Source organism: Cavia porcellus, unplaced genomic scaffold (genome assembly GCF_034190915.1).
Source record: "Cavia porcellus strain 051 isolate PalLab524CR breed Dunkin Hartley unplaced genomic scaffold, mCavPor4.1 scaffold_15, whole genome shotgun sequence".
In the NCBI taxonomy this organism is placed as follows: domain Eukaryota; kingdom Metazoa; phylum Chordata; class Mammalia; order Rodentia; family Caviidae; genus Cavia; species Cavia porcellus.
The window spans coordinates 71,481,711-71,499,069 of NW_026947498.1; the positions used below are offsets into that span (position 1 = coordinate 71,481,711).

The 17,359-nt window shown below is 49.8% G+C and overlaps 1 protein-coding gene across 5 annotated transcripts in view; it reads right to left on the reverse strand.

The window, feature by feature from the left end:
- Slc12a8 (solute carrier family 12 member 8) overlaps positions 1–17,359 on the reverse strand; it is a 120,692-nt gene that overhangs the window by 67,786 nt on the left and 35,547 nt on the right. For 3 of the 5 annotated variants that reach the window (XM_063225116.1, XM_063225115.1, XM_063225119.1), the window contains exon 5: positions 15,505–15,736. The exons of the other annotated variants lie outside the window; for them this stretch is intronic. In XM_063225116.1, the coding sequence (XP_063081186.1) occupies positions 15,505–15,736 (232 nt within the window). The remainder of the gene's footprint in view (positions 1–15,504; positions 15,737–17,359) is intronic. 5 annotated transcript variants of the gene reach the window in all.

A 17,359-nucleotide genomic window follows, 5' to 3' on the forward strand; every position in this document is an offset into this window, starting at 1 on the left:
TTTGATTCTCATTTCCATCCAGGACTGCAAGGTGCTTTCCTCGCTCACCCATTCCCTGCTTGTCAACAGGAATAATCTCAGTGCACACTTCTCCTAAGCATTAAGCTTAGACTAGTGCTCGAGAAAAGTAGCTAGTCTTATCATCCCTTTTATAGACAAGCAATTGTCAGGCCATGTGTGATAAGCATCTTTGTGCCAAAGCTCTTGCCACCTGAAAGTCCGTGAGTGCTGGAGCTGGCTGTACTCAGTCTCCCTCCTCACGGCTTCATAAGGCCACAGCTTTCACCGTGTCACAGTCAGCCACTAGTCCCAGAGTTTGGATGGAGCAGATGGTGTTGGTAACAACTTTGCACACTCAGGATCCAGACAAGAGTAACCAGCTGGGCTCATACAGCAGAACTGCTCCTGCCCCAGGGGCCTCATAGGGAGCCCCTGCTCCAGGGTCTAAGGTATGCATCATGGCTTTCGTAAAATAGGAGTCAATGGGACGTGGGGCGACGGGGTGGTACAGGGAAAATGGCCCTGGGTAGGAGATGGGAGGACTGGGTTCCAACAGTGCTCTGTTTGATGCAGCCAAAGTCACTCAACATCCCTGTGCCCAGGTCCTTACCCCAGAGTCAGGAACATCAACCAGAACCCATGAGCCCAGGACTGCAAGTGCGTGTCGATTTGCCCTTAAATCCCCCATGACGCATGCCAGGGAAGAAAGGTCAGTCACAGGGCAGCAACTCTACTAAAAACACAGCCCCTCATCCAAATCTGATTTCAGCACTAGAGCTGGCCTGCGTGGGTTTCCCATCCCCTTGTCTAGGCAAGGCCCGTAACAATGTTATCACTTTTTAAAACATATGTCTAAACTCATTCCTATTCCAGACAATTGGCAGGTGCCCAGTTAATAGATTATTCCAGCGGACAGTTGAATGTGTTGGCCATTGGTCAAAAATGAGTTCACTGTAGGCCTATGTGCTGTAACTGCAAAAGTCTGATGAGAAACCATTGTCCACTTTTCCAGCAAACAGAAATCTATCCTCTGGTGTGGCTAAATTTCCCTTGCCTGGTTCCTAGTTCAGGAGCAAAGAAGAATTTTGCTCAAGGTCAAGCTGGTTTTGCTCTCGGATGCCTTTTGTTGGGTGTGAAACCATCCATGCCTGTTTCTTGTCCACCCATCCCCAAGCAAGTCCCTGCTGACCTGCCGGAGTCCTGTCCAACATCACTGGGGCCCTGGGCTTCTTGAACCTGCACAAAAGCAGGCCAGGAAGTCTTTGTTCCAGCTGTCTGGATTCACTAATGTGCTCATGCACGTGTGGATTGGAGTAACTCGAAGCTCATGTACTTTTCAGAGAGAGAGGAAGAAAGGACAGAAAGGTCCTGAGGAGTGCAGAGCCCGGCGTGCACCATAAGACCTGAGCAGGGGAGAGAGGCACTGGGTCTCAGTCGCCTTTCGTCAAGTACTTATCGGCCCCCTAGCATCTTCGCTCCTCACAAAGGATCCAGGAGGAAAACTTTCAGAGCCAGTTTCTTCTCAGCTGCAGCCCTCCTCCATTCCTTTCCTCTTCCAAGCAGGTCCATCTGATTGCAGCTGGACCGCACCCTGAGCTGGGCTCTCCCTCGCCAGCTGCGGCCTGTGCAGACAGAATACCTGAGAACCGCCCGGCCAAACAGGAAGGTCGGAGCCTGTGGGAGGGCGCCTGGGGAAGATCAGCCGCCCACAGCTGAGATCAGAGGCCCGGGGCTGGGGCTCCTGCACCTCCACTGAGCTCCCGAGCCTGCCCCAATCTGCCTCCTTCTCACCAATTCTGTCTCCATTCGTTCGCTTAACAAACATAGCCAACACTTGCCCAAATCATCCCTGTGCTATTGCTGGGGTCTCAGAGGGGACTGAGGACATTCATGCTGCTGGGATAGGCCACTCAAAGAAATTCTGGCTCCTGACACTCCTCTGGAGCTCCCAGTGGAACAGAGACTCTGTGGCCGGGAGGTGCTCTCTCAATAGGCTGCCTTGAGCCACACTCTCTATGAACAGAGCCGATGCATGATGTAAGCAAGGGGAACAGGAGAGGGCCCCAACCGGCCCCCACCCATCACGTGACTCTCCTCTCTCCCTGAGCCCCAGGAAGCTGTCCAGATTCCCGTCCACTTTCCGGTTTCTATACCTAGTCTTGTTACAGCCAACTGGCAGGCTGGCCATGGTAACTGAAATGAGGTGTTAAACTCTCATCTAGGGGTAAAGCACTGAGGATGCCCACTTCTGGATCCTCCAAAAGTCTCATCTTTACCAGTGTCTACAAAGCAACCAATCTTTAGCTAGATAGCACCTAAACAGACTTAATGGCAAAACGGTTCTTAAAACAGACACCAGGATGGTAATAGGAAGGATGCCAGGCTGCTCTGGAAGCCCTCATGTACTAACCAGCTCACATCAAGAATCTAGCCACAGGGGGCTGGGATTTAGCTCAGCAGCATAAGTGCCTGCCTTGCAAGCAGGCAGTCGTGAGTTCGATCCCCGGTACCGATTTAAAAAAAAAAAAAAATCTAGTCACAAACAGAGGTAGAAAAGGAGAGACTAAAAAACGGAGGAGAAAACCAGAGCCATAGCAGGATGGGGAGACAGCGGGGAGAAAAAAGGGGCGGGTAAGGAATGTAAAAGGTTAGAGATGCTACTTGCCTTGACTGGCCAGCAATTTCCGCAGCAGGTCTGCTGCTGTCACCGGCAGTGTGTGTCCTTTGTGTACTTTAGAACTGGCACAACTTTCCCAAGAGTCACCCTAGAAAGTGGCAGAAGTGCTCACCTATGCTGGGGTGAGGCCTGTGGAGTGTGGAGGGGAGCGGGGGCTGAGCACCCTCCTGGCTCCCATAGTGGCCCCAGGAGCTGCTTGAGGGCAGAGGCAGACTGCATGGGACGCAGCTGCCCCACCCCCGCCTCACTTGGTGCCATCGGTTAAGCTTGGCCATGGCCTTTGTCCTGGTGGTGCTGGGCAGAGTATGTTCTGGTCACCTCCTTCTTTCGTGCTGTCCCTCCCCAAGGCTCAGCTCCAACCCTGCTCTCTCTGGCAGGCCTTCAAGGTCCACAGAACCCTGCTGGCAGCAGACTGTGGTGACCGAAAGGAGAAGTGGGTATAAGAGGCTCCTCGCCTTCCTCCAAGGCACGTGAGCCGGAGATGCCTGGGAGCAGGGGGAGAGGGCACTGGCCTCAGGCTGCTGGATTCACCTGTGCCCAAGCCGCTTACCGAGCAGTCCTGGGAGAGCATGTAACCGATCTGGGGCTTCAACTGCTTGCCATAACATGGGAATAGTCATCTCAGGCATCTCACGAGGTTGCTTCAAGGACAAACAGGAGGAAATGTGTCAAGTACCTCACAACTGTTTCTTTGCACTCGTCCACACGCCGTCTTAGTCCCTTTTCTTGCTGAGACAAAATACTCTGCACCCAAAGTGAAGGGAGGAAAGGTTTATTTAGCTCACAGGGTGTGGAGCTGCAGTCCACAACTGGCTGGCCCCAAGGCGGGGTGGCAAACGGGCATCACAGAGGAGAAACAGCTCACGGTGGACAGAGGCAGCAGCACCTGAAGCAGCTTCCTTCCGTCCTTTATCGCCTGTTCAGTCTGGGTGGAGGTGGCTCAGCCCTATACACCGGGTGGGGTGCCCTGAACCCCAGGATCACACACCCTAATTCAGCCACCTTCGAAACTCCCCACTTATGAGCACTCGAGGCTTTGGGGGACATTTGGACACACCCGAAAAAGCAGGCTTTCACTGCACGCAGGTGACGTGAGAAGCAAATTTGGCATCAGGGGCTAAGACAGCTCCACAGCCCTGCTCGAGGAGCGCTGTCTCCAGGGTCTGTCCAGCCTGTACCCAAGGTGCTCAGCCTCTGTCTTGCATGGGCTTTGGGCCCATCTCCACAGCCAGCAGCTCAGAGGCAGGCACCAGCAGGAGGCCCTAAGCCAGGCCTCCCATCCTGGGGCAGGGAACTCCTTGATTGCTGGAAAACAGACCAGCAGCCCCACCCTAGTACGGATTTGCTTGGTCTGAGGAGGGACTGGGGTTGCCCTCCCCAGGCTCCCAGGAACTTCTGAGGTGGTGGCAGGGTGGAGCGTCCCAGGGACAGAGGCCACAGCTAGCACCCACATCTGAAGCTCTTGGGCTACTCTGAGCCTGCTCCTCTCTGTGGGCTCTGAGGCTGGCTTCTTGGAAATGACTCCCCACCTCCAGACAGCTGTTCCTGCATCGCTGAGGTGGGGAGAATAAACCTGCCCAGCCCTGATCATCTGGCCACTTGTGAGGATCACTCTGTGTGTGTGTGTGTGTGTGTGTGTGTGTGTGTGTGTGTGTGTGTGTGTGTCTGTGTGTGCAGCATCACTACTCCGCTGCTCAGAAGTACAATGGAAATGCCACAGGCCATCCACACAGAGGCGCCTGCGTTTCCTCCTCCTCCTCTTCTGGGCCAAGAGGAAGAGCAGGGCGAGCAGCCCTTAGAGGCCAAAACACACTCAGAACCGAGACTCCACACAGAGGCCAAGCTGGGCACTGCAGGGCTCTCTGCAGCCCAGAGCCCCAGCGCAGGAGCTACAGGACCACGGTGGTGCCGAGCAGGACAGTGGCCAAGGGAAGGGACAGTGCGGAAGTCCCTCTCGCAGGGGCACGGAGGGCCCCCCTGCGCAGTGCAGACAGCACCTCAGGGCCAGCAGTGGCCCTGCAGCCTGGCACCACGAGTGTGGCCGATGCACGTGTCCCCTGCCTGGTTGTGACCAGGCCTTGTCCTCCGCTGACCTCAGGCTCAGCAGCCCAGCACTGCCGCGGTGCTGGCACCACACAGGGACCACACAGAGCGCCCAGTGACTCTGCTGTGCCCACCAGGGAAGAAGCTTAACCTTCAGTTTAACTCATATTCGGAATCCCATCAGGGGAGGGCTTTTTGTTTTTTGTTTTATAACACAGAACAGTGAAAAATGCCTCTTCTGGCAAATTAAATTTCATCCTAACAAACACGATTCTTTCTCCCTTCAGAAGAAGCACCGTCTCCCACCGCTCACCTGCTTTCCTGCGCTGCCCACAGCCGAGCCCCAGCCCGCCCAGCTGGGCTCCACACGCCTTTTGCTGTACAGACTCCACCAGCCTGTTATGGGTCACTGTCCCGCCCGGTGTCCAAGGCCACAGCCAATCAGCCAGGCGTCCCCTCTCCCTTCTGCCACCACCTGCTCCCCAGTCTTTCCCCAGGTCGGGAATCTCTATGTCCTCCACACAGACTCCCGCAGCCGCCTGCCTCCATTCGCACCCCCAACCCGAGCCACTGACGGCCGGCTCTCCCCTCTGTGCACAGATGACCCTCCCTGCGCCCCGCTCCTGCCTCTTGCGCTCAGGCTGCATTCTGAGCTTGCTTAGAGCACCCTACTCAGACGCCATCTCTGGGCAGCACCATGCAAACTGTAGCCCCACTTGGGGACGTGACCTGTCTAGGTCCCCGCCGCAATGTGAGCACAGTTCGGGGTAATGCTGATAGCTCTCGGTAGTATGGTGGGGAGAAAAGCAACTGCAAAGCCATTCATTCATTCACTGCAGCATATTATCAAACAACCCCACCCCACGTGATAGAATGCGCGGAAAACGTTCAAGCACTACAGAGTAGCGGAACAATAAGACATAGAGCCAGGCCCACCGGAACATGCCTGCGATTCTAGTTACTTGAGAGGCTGAGGCAGGAGGATCACAAGTTTGAGCCCAGCCTGGGTGACTTAGCAAAAGCCCATCTCAAAACCAAAAGGACAGGGGATGTAGCTCCGTGGTAGAGAATCTGGAAGGCCCTGGGTTCAGTCCCCACCATGGAAGGGAGGAACAGTGGGGCCTGGGGAAAGTAGGCCCCTGGGAAGAGCAGAGGGAATGGAAGTGGGGCTTGAGTTGTATTCACTTACTTTCATTTGTAACACAGAACCACTCTAAGCAAAACTGATGAAAATATCAGTTAAATGCGGGTGACAAATACTTTCCTTAGTACTTTAAAAAACATTTTACCAAGGAGCCAGAGTACCAGGTGCCCTTGCTAATTAATATCCCGATGACTCGGGTGCGCTGTGGCAGCTCGCCTGCTGGGTCCCTGGGGCCTGGAGAAGAGGAGAGAAGCAGGGGTGCCGCCTGGAGGTGTCAACGGGATTTTACAGAGGAGAAGCTGGGGCTCAACGTCCCGCGTGGACGAGCCACACAGGAGCTGGGATCCCCGAGGACCCCGACCACGCTTCCTTCGCGCCCAGTTCTCCTGGGTGTGGGCATGAGAATTCCCAGACAGCGGCTCCACCCACACGCTTTTATAGACCTTGAGTAGATGTATTTGGGAGGAGAAAAGCACCCAGAAGATGAGGAGTTTCTGCAGATCCTTTAGAGCTGGACCACGGGGGTTACCGGAAGAAAATCCCTTGGGCCTGGGTTCTGCCCTCTTAGCATAAAGTCATTGATGATGTTTAAGCCAAGGAATGGCATGAGCGAAGAGCTGTTTAGGAAAACTACCCAGCTTCAAGGTCTAGGAGGTGCTGGGCACCCACAGGAAATGAGTGGGACGCACAAGGGAAGATCCCTGAAGGGTGAATTGAGGTTTGGAAGTCACTCAAGTGGCCCGGTTAGAAGTGCCATCTGCTAAAGCTGAGGAACTGAAAAGGGCAGCAGAGTCCAGCTTAGAGGGAGGACTAAAGGCCTCTCTCCAGCCTGCTGGGTGCAGGGAAGTGGAGGCAGACACTCAAAGCTAAGTCAATTTATTGGCGCATTGTGTTTTTCAGGGAGGGATCGCCCCTCTCCCCACACTGGAGAGGGAGACCGGGGTGAGCGAGGTGAAGCGGGAGGAGGACATGCACCTGCTCGACGATGCTGGCATGTGGAGACCTGCAGGAGCTGGGCTCGTGGAGCCACCTGGAGAAAGCTGGACACGCAGAGCACCAGGGCCTCGGTGGCCATAGAGGCTGACAGCTCGGGCTGAGCTCCCTGCTCCCCTACCCAGGGGAGGGGACAGGAAGGCAAAGAGCCAAGGCAGCGCGTACCACGGACAAGATGGGTACGGAGGACTTGGTGGTCAAGGCACAAAGGTCCACACCCGGAAACTGGGGACTGCACTGGATCACAGATCAAGGAGGCAGAGGGCAGGGGCTGGCACACTGCCCACCAGGGCCGGCTCCCAGGAGTGACTGAGCACAGCCCCTCCTCACCTGGAGCAGCAGCTCTGCCTGCTGCGTCCGGCACCTGGACTTGGCCAGGAGCAGGACCCTGCCCACCTGTGGAGCGGCTGCAGCCCAGGGCGAGGCTGCAAGCTGCTGGCTTCACAGCAACAGGCCCTTCCACCGCAGGACACAGAACTCAAATGTGCCGCACGTTGCTTCAGATTCTACAACGCATTTCCTCTACATCTGCCTGACTTTCATGGTGATAAGATCGTTTTGGCATGATACTCATTTGTTTAAATAAAAAAACGAGCCCAAAAAGTGGCATTCAAGGAACTTTAGGCCAGACAAATGCTTGAGGTGTCTTGTTTAAACAGTCCGGCTGATAGGCTTTCCACACTGAGCAGGCGCCAGTCCTCACGGAGCCTTGTGCAGTGCGCTTGTTCTGGAAAGGAAGGGTCGGAGGTAGAGAAAGGGAGGAGGGTCCACGCTGCCGGCCTGCAGGGTGAGGGGCTGGGAGCTGAGGAGGCAGGGACAGGGGGAGCACCACAGCAATGGGAAGTTTGGAGACGAGATGAGCAGCAGGAGCCAGGTGTGGTGACACACGCCCGTAATCCCAGCACTCGGGAGGCTGAAGCAGGAAGATTGCCAGAAATTTGAGGTCAGCTGGGGCTACATAGTGAGTTCGAAACCAACCTGAACTGCATAGAGAGGCCTTGTCTCAAGAATGTTTTTTTAAAAATTAATTAACAATGAGAATTGGGTCTGGTGGTGCTCATCCCAGTAATTTAGGGGCTGAAGTGAGAAAATTGTGAATTCCAGGCAGCTTTCTGAGACCCTATTTCAAAATCAAAACTAAAAAGGGATAGAGGGAGCTCAGTGGTGGAGTTTTTGCCTAGGATGTATGGGCCTTTGGCTCCATCTTTAGTAACTTAAGTAACTAAATAAACAAAAATAATAATCAGATAACAAAGGTCTCCTGAAAGTTAAGGATACTCAAAGCCAAAAATTCAGTAGAAAGATGAAAATAAAGTTGAGGAAAGCTCTCATAAAGTAGGAGAGGATAAAAGAGGGGAATTAAAAGATGAATGAAAATAATAATGAAACTTCAAAACTCTTCAACCAAGAGTTTCAACATCTAACCCGGCATCCATCCATAGGAGACAGTTCTAAGAGCCAGTGGACCTAAAACTGCAGATCCCACTGGACACTGAGCTTATGATGAGGGTTAATTTATAAATTAGGCAAAGGAAAGATTAGCAGCAACAACTAATAATAAAATAGAACAATTCTGAATCTCATAAAGCGTCAGTGAAACACGATTTATAAAGACATAGGGGGCTAATGGTGGCACACACCTCCTTATCACTCAGGAGGCTGAGGCAGGAGGATTGCTTCAAGTTCAAGGCCAGCCTGGGCTACAAAGTGACTTCAAGGCCAGCTTGAAGTGTACAGTGAAACTCTGTCTCAACAAAACACCCCACAGGGCTTATTTATTTCTGGAAGTTTTCATCTAATATTTTCAGTGAGTAACCAAAAGTTTACAGAGGAAGCTGTGGTTAAGGGAGGGACTACTGTACTCAGAATTCAAGAAAAAAGACAAGAACAATCAAACAGAAAACCAAGAAGAAGAAATTATCAAAGAAATAAGTACCGATCTTTGATAATGCCCAGGCCAATGGATAAAATGTATCCTTATGAAATTTTAGAACATCATGGCTACAGGGGATCATCTTAAACACTCAGCCAAGAAATCAGTTAAGACTAGAATTCAGAACAGCAGCAGACTCCCGACGCCACGGAACCCTAGAAGACGAGCAAACCAGGACTTCTGACCGCAGGGGAAATGATTTGCAACCTAGAATCTTCAGCTCCTGCCAATCACAGGGGGAGAGAGAAAGGTGACGTTTTTCATCATAGGCAGAAAAGGCTGATTTGTGATCCAGACAACAGGGATCGATTCCTGGGGCAGAAAGGGAAGATGGGGCCCAGACCGGGAGGGGAGGTCATTGCCTCCCAGAGAAGCCAGGCTCCAGGAGGATCTGTTACAAGGACTGAACCCAGGGGAGCCTGGGGAGAGCCCCAAGCCGTATTTGAAATCTCTATGGAACTTTTAAACAGTAATAAAACTCTGGAAATAAAGCAAATAAGATCGGTGACCATAGAGAGCAGAGTGGCAGCCTTCAAAAGGTCCTGACTCCAAGAACAGTGGATGTGACTGCCTTGGGGTCACTAAGGGTCTGCAGGTGAGATCAGCCAGAGTTTTCTGTGTGGGATGTATTTCTAGTGACAGATGTCCTGGATGGTACCACACGGAGACAAACACAGAAGACTAGGAGGAGGAGGTGGCGGAGATGGCAGTGGTACGCTCGCAAGCTAGCGATGCTGGGGCCATCGCAGCTGAAGAGGACAGGAAGGGTCCAGCTCACACATCTGACTTCACACCCCAGAACTGTGAGCGAATCAATTTCCAGTTTTTTAAGCCCCGAGGTGTGGCAGTGTGAGAGGGTAGCCCTAGCAAATAACATCTGGGGTGAATGTAATTTCAGAAAAAGCTGAAAAACACACAAGAAAATGAGCAGAGTAAATGCATTTTTGTATGTATATGTATTATTTTCATTACTTACAAAATGAATTTTTAAAGAGCAAATGATAGATTAGGCAAAAATTTTTCAAGATATCTAACAAACGCTTAGCACTAAAAAAAGCTGAACAAATGTTTGCCTTGTGTTGGATTAATTGCTAAAGTAAAAGAGCTTCCATAAATCATTAAATATAAGATAACCTAATGGAAAAAAACCAGGGAAAGATGGTGAGTAAATCAAAGGAAAAGAAATAGCAAACGGTAATAAAAATATATAAACAAATTAACTCCATTAATGATTTAAGAAAAGCAAAAGAAAAGGATTACATTTTTACCTATCACATGACAGAGGTTTCAATTTTTACCACGGAATGGGGAATCAATAACACTTATCTACTGTTGGTGGGAGTTCAAGACAGAACAACCTTATTGGAAAGCAATTTGGCAGAGCCTAGGAAAATTTAAAATGTGCTTGACCTTTGCCCTATGAATTCTATTTATAAGATTGGATCTTGCAGAAATAAGCTCCAACTGTTGTTCAGGATGTTCACATCAGCAATATCTGTAATAGCCATGATCTGGAAAAATCTAAAATTCTTCCAATGAATTAGTCATTAAATACGAAGTGTTTTAAATCTGGAACGTGCAATGCTATGTAGGCATTGAAACAAAATGAAGAAATGGTAACCAGGCACGGTGGTAGGGCCTGCAGTCCCAGCTATTCGGAAGGCTGAGGGAGGAGGATCACTTGTGCCCAGGAGTTTGCCAGCCTGGGACACAGGGCAAGGCCCCACTCAAAACAAAAAGAAAACAAACAAAAAGGGATGCTGGAAAAAAACTTTTCACTTTGCATTTTATAAATTTCAGGATTTTCATGATATAAAAAATGAAGTGACATATAAAAAATGTAGTCTTTAAAACTGAAATAAAGCAAAAAGAATTACCAGATATAAATGCATTTAAATTTTCTTTTCCTGGATAAGGGCTGTAAACCAGCGATAGAGTACATATTTTTGGCTTGTTCAAAGGCCTGGGTTCAGTCCCTAGCATCCCACCCCCTCAATTCCTGATTTTAAAATAGACTATTGTGGTGTTAAAATGTGCCTACAAGTTGGGTGTGGTGGCACATACCTGTAATGCTAGCCATCTTGGAAGCTGAGTCAGGAGGATGGTAACTTGGAGCTCAGTCTGGGCAATTTAAAGTCTTAGCAAGACTTCCTCTCAGTATGAAGAATAAAAATGGGGCTAGGAGAGACAGCTCAGTGGGAAGGCTCGATTCCCAGCACCACAGAAAGCAAAACAATGCCTAAAAATCTGTAAAGAACAGAAACTAGACTAGTAGTATAGCTCAGTGGCAAAAAACTTGCATAATTCATACAAGGCCCTACCCAATCCTTACTACCACAGAGACAGAGACAGAGAGAGAGAGAGACAGAGAGAGAGACAGAGACAGAGAGAGAGAGAGAGACAGAGAGAGAGAGAGAGAGAGAGAGAGAGAGAGAGAGCGCTCGGTCCCGGGGACTCTACACACACACTGTGAGACAGCAGTGCTCTGTGGCTTCTAACACTGGATCATAATCAGGAATGCTCTCACCTTCTCTGTCTCCGTCTGATTGGTCTGGGGCCATCAATCAGCTCTTGCCCTGAGGACACTCAAGTATGCCTTGGCAGGATGGGAAACAGTGTCCTACCAACACTGACAGCAGTGACCCTGCAGCCCAGCTGACCCTGATGGAAAGAGCGACTCAAGCCACTACCTGCCCAAGACACAGCCAAGCGCTCAGCCCAAAGGGGAGCAGACAGAGGCTGATGCTGTATGCCACTATATTACTGAGAAATTTGCTTGACAGCAGTAGATAACTGATATGTGTACCAATTTTCCTCTGAAGAGAAATAGGATAAAAAAGTAACAGTTTTTCATTTACTTTTTATACCTTAACATTATATATTTCAGGATTTTTTTTTGACTCCTAGTTTTTTATATTTACAGAAAAAGTTGCTGGGTAGACATAGCTCAGTAGAGCATTTGCCTCCTTTGCACCAGGCTCTGGGTTCCAGAAAAACAAAATAATAATAAAGAAAGAAATGAATAAAGTTAAGCTTAAGAATGCTTAAATTGTTTGCTGATTTTAAAAGTCACACAAGTAAGAGACGACTACATTGGAGGATCAGCACCACCCAACCTCGAGACTTAACTATAAAGCAACAATATCTAGGGCAGAGTGGAACAGAACAAGAATAGGTACACGGATCCACAGAACACAATAGACAACCCAGAAACAGACCGCATGAAATGCAGTCACGGTCACTGACAAAGGAGCTCAGGGGCACGGGATGACACTGTCACCAGACAGTGCTGGAGCAACCAGATAGCCACTCACACACACACAACCCACACCCTTCACTGGAATTACTCAGAATGGACTGTAGACGCAAGTGAAACGTAAGACCTCTAGACGATTCCGTGGAAGAACATCGAGGTAACGCTCAAAGCATGATCCAGGAAAGAAAAATTAGGATGTTAGACTCCTGCCTAATTTTAAAATCCTGTTCTACAAAAGGCACTGTTAAGAGCATGAAAAACAAATCACAAACCAGGAGAAATTTTTTTACAAAACACATATCTGACAAAGGGTTTGCATCCAAAATACACAAACAGCCCTTAAAGTTCAACGGTAAGAAAACAAACAACTTAATTTTAAAAAGGGCAGCAGATATTTCACTCAACATGATAACCAGATGGCAAATGAGCACCAGCAAACACACTCCGTGTCACGCGTTACTAAGAAACTGCAATTACAGCCACAGCTGGCCCCACGGCACACCTAGGGCACAGCCCAGAGCCGGAACCTGAGAACAAGGGCTGGCGATGGCGCGGGGCCATGGAGAGTCCCAGCTGCGGTGGGTAAGGGGCCAAGCGGCCCGGCCTCTTTGGAAGACAGTTTGGAAATTTCTTTTTATCATTGCTGTAGACCACTTTTTTTTAGTACTTGAAACTGAATCCAGGGACTGCTGGGCTACATCTCAAGCTCTTCTTATTCATTTAATTTTGGAACAGAGACCTACTAGGTTCCCCAGGCTGAGCTTGAATTTGTAATCCTCCTACATCAGCCTCCTGAGTAGCAGGGATTATAGGTGTGCACCATCACACATGGCAGCAGTTTCTTTAAAGGTATCCTACGTCTTAATAGATGATCCAGCAGTCATGTTCTTCAGTATTTATCCAAATGAATTGAAATCCTCACAAAAACTGAACAAGGATACATAACACGGGTTTATTCATAATTGCCTCAAACCAGAAGTAACCAATATGTGCCTCAATAATTATATAGGAAAAAGATGTGTGGTGTATTCATTCAATAGATTATTCAGTGATTAAAAAAAGGAACCAGCTGTGAAGCCACAGAAAGACATGGAGGACGCTTAAGTGCATACTGTTAAGCAGAAGAAGCCAATCTGAAAAGGTGACATGCAGCATGATTCCAACTCTAGGGCACCCTGGACAAGGCTAACCTAGGGAGACAGGGGAGAGACAGGGGTTACCAGGTGCTCTGGGGGAACGGGATGGAGAGGTGGAGCCCAGCAGACGTTTAGGGCAGGGAAGGGTTCTGTGCAGTACTGCGATGGTGGATACACAGCATCGCACACAGTCAACACCAGGGAGTACACAACACCAAGAGTGAGCCCTGCCTCACGGGCTTTGTGAGCAAGAAGGCCCCCGGTTGGTCCATTAGTTCTGACAATGCGCTGCTAAGTGTAAGACGAATGTTAGCGGGAGGGGGCGGCCGGGGAAGGGAAGGGCAGACGGGAAACTCTTCTCTAGTTTCTAGATCCCGGAAACTGCTCCCCAAATGCCTGTTAATTTTGTGAAAAGTAAAACTACTCAATTCAAGAAAAATAGGAATGAAATAGTACAGATGTATCATCTCAACAGATAGACAATCATCCTGCTAAATCCATTCTGCAGGTTTACAGTCTGGTTACAGTGTGGACTTTTAACAGCAAAAAGAAAGAAAGAAAGAGCCAAGCCAAGCCAAGCCATGTGAAACTGAGGGATACCAAAAGCAGGATCTCGAGGCGAGGGGCCAGTTGCCATAGAAAGAACTGAGAATAAATTTTGGTTCACACACACCCTGTTACAGGAGGAAGGAAAAATATTTGGAGGAACTTAGAAGAGTGGCCATGAAAGCTCAGATCAGGAAGGAGGGAGATACAGCAGTCTAGGAAAGTTTCAAGGACGCCAGGAGCCTGCCCTGCAGTCGTGCCCTCGTGCTCCTGTGGTACTGTGCAGAGGGGAGCCCGGGCAGCTAAGGGCCAGGAAGCCCTCGTCATGTGGGGCCCCTTCTGCAGTGTGCTGCGAGGCTTTCTTCCCCACAGTGAAGGTTCTGCCTCAGTGGGCAGCACGGCCCACGCTTGCGTGGTTGCTGAGGATGGCGCCGTGGCCCTCAGCACAGGAGTGGGTCTGGAGGGCCCTTCTGTTCGGGAGTTGACCCAGGTGCCTGAGCTTGGGGCAGGCAGGGGTCCTGGGGAGGCCCAGAATGCCAGGGGAGGGAACATTCAGAGAATTCAGAGGAGCCTGTTTTGGGACAGGAGAGCCATCGGGATGAAATGATAAGGCCAGACCCATGAGTGTCAACTGAATCCTGACTTTAGACACTGACATTTTTGTAAAAGACAAGGCTGTTTAGAGAACACATCAGGCAGCCTCCGAAGGGAAAGGCAGCATTATAGCAGTGCTGAGCCTCAGTTTCCTCTTCTCTGCAACAGGTATCACTGCTCTTATCTCAGAGGTTATGACATGGGCAATTGTGCTGGGCCAGGTAAAATGCCAGGCACGACGTGTGGCCCAGAGCAAGTGCTCAGTCAAATGCAGTCAGTCACCACCACCATCCCGGCACGCGTGCACGTGCGTGCTGCTCTCTTTAAACGTTGCTGGTGGCGTTGTCTTCCTCTCCTCACCCATGTTACAGTGTAGATGCCTGGCCACTGTCGCCATCTTCCTCTACAGCACCCTAGAAACATCACTGTCCACTGGAAACAGGCTTGCCCTTGATGCCAAGCCAGTGCTGAGTGAGCAGAAGGCCACAAATGCGCGGGCACTCGGGGAGACTGCGTCTCTCCCAGAGCAGGAGGACCTCGCACCAGAGCTGCCTAGAGTCCTCAAGGATGAGGGAGACTGAACAAGAGATTAAACGTCCACGGTTTAGTTTCAAAGACAGGAATACCTCCCCCAACGGGGCACAGTGACACCTGATGGCATTCTTTAAGCTTAGCTGGTGGCTTTACATTTTTATTTGACAATTAATTTGGTACAGAAAACCACAAATAATCAAACACATACCTGACTCCATCTGTCAGAAAGGACAAGTGTTAATGCTTTTTATATTTATATTAAAATGTCCCAAAAAACCCCAAAAGATGACAGAAACAGTTTATCTTTCTTCTCTACCCCCATATTTATTTCTTGCTGTCTCTCAATCACTGTTATAAATTTGATTTTTATTCACCTACTTCTGATTTTCATCCTGCTATATTTTCTGGGCTTTGTTTTGATGAAAAAGAAATGAAAACATGGGAAAACTGTGTGTGTGTGTGTGTGTGTGTGTGTGTGTGTGTGTGTGTGTGTGTAGCATCGTGTGGGCCCAAGAAGCTGATAGAATACCTGATCAGCCCCTCGTGCAGGTGCACCCTGCAGCAGGAGCTCAGTCTGCAGATTTGCACGCATAGATACCTACAACAGCTCGCAGACCCACGGGCCACAAACCATACTCTGGGTCTTACCTGGGTCCAGGTGGCTGAACGAACCCACCACAAAGTCTAGTGTGGACACAGCCAGGAGAAACAGCAGCAGCAGCTGGAGGCGAATTATCCATTTGACACCTGCCAGATTAATGCCCAGCAAGGCCGCGAGCACCGCAACTGAGATTCCTCGCACAGTCCAGATGTCCCTGAGGCCCAGCAAATCAGAGATGGATTCTGCAAAGCCGGTGATGTACATGGCGCCTGCAACACACTGCCCGGCAATTCCAGGTCGGAAGAGCCAGCGAGACAGAGAGGAGTTAGCAGCCTATAGAACCAAGTGTCCTGCACTGGGCACCTGCTCCTCCCAGCACAAGCAGGTGCAGCAGCCCTGGGGCCCTGAGGAGGGGTCGAACTAGCCCTTCTCATCAGAATCCATCTCAGGCTTCACTTCCGCCTGTCCACATCCTGATCAAAGTGAGAGCAAGCTCTATCCACATGCTAATGTAGAAGCTGATGGAAGAAGAGGTGGGATGATAGGCCAGGGGTTTCTCTGTGCTATTAAACCAAGTCTAGAACAAAGAATAGGCAGGGGCTCCATCTGCAGAGCTGCAGCAGGGCCCTGCAGGGAGCCAGTTTTGTCTCCACTTCTTTGCAGGTCAGCATTATTTTTTTAAATCATCCTTAAGAATAAAAAGAAGATGGAGAGCAACACATCTTTACAAGGTCGTATGCGGCCAAGGCTCTCCTGAATACACTTAGTTCTGGTCACAACTTCATACTGAGGAATGTGTTAAACATCCCAGTGTAGTACATCATGTGCCTAGAGATTTTTTTCCTAGTAGAGATACAAATAACTTCCATCCAGCGGGCACTGGCATTTGTGGTACAGTAAGACATCAGCTAGTTTTGCATCTAAGCGGATATATATTCATTCATTTGCTTATTTATTTATTAAAGTGGCTGGCTCCGATTTGGCAGATCTGCTCTCTATCCATCCAGGGTCTCGATTCTCACTACTCTTTAATATCGTGCTGACTCCTTCACAGTTCATGAGTTAAATAGGATCTTTTGCATGTATTTATTTCATATTCACCTGGGAGGTATGGTTTTATTTTAGTTTTTGGAAATTACTTGAAGGGTCAATTTCAAATTGACCTAGTTGAAAACAGGCAGATCCATCCGTCCCAGCTGCCTTCCCTCCTTGGTTTGTCCCTGGCTGATCCCGGGACCTCAGGTCACTGTTACCACGCTGCTCATTCGGCTCTTGCTCCTCTCCCAGGGAACAAGTTCCATTAGGCCTCTTCCAAATTCCTTTTTTTCCCAAAATGCCTTCTTTCATCCCCATTTCCTGAATACATATGCTTCCTGGCAGTACCACACAATGAACCATCTGGGTCCACATTCTATTATTAGCTCTTGTACGTCAGTTTGCCTCTCAAACTATCACCAAGAATGTTTTCAAGACTCTTGAGAACAAGAATCTTTACGATGATGGTGTCTCTTCTAAGTCCCTGCATTTGCTGGGGACATCACAAGCATCCAGCGAACACCGTGGACCATGTAGGTGGTGTAAACAGTGCTGTGGGACTCGGGCACCCTGGTCCTCACCCTTCTGTGAAGGCCAGGAGAGCGACACCATCTCTGTGGGACAGGAGCACATGGACAAGGCTCCACTCTTCACCGACATCCACTCACTTTGCAAGTAAGCACAAAACATTCTATTTCCCCCAAAATAAGACCTAACCAAAAACAAACAGCCTTGAAAACAACGACCAAAAATGCCAGCCTCCATCACCTGCCATTACACAGAGCCACCGAGCCAGGGATAGTGAGCCGCGTCCGCCGGCTAGCACCACCGTAAAGACCAGCTAGGGTTTACTTTCCAGGTAAGTCT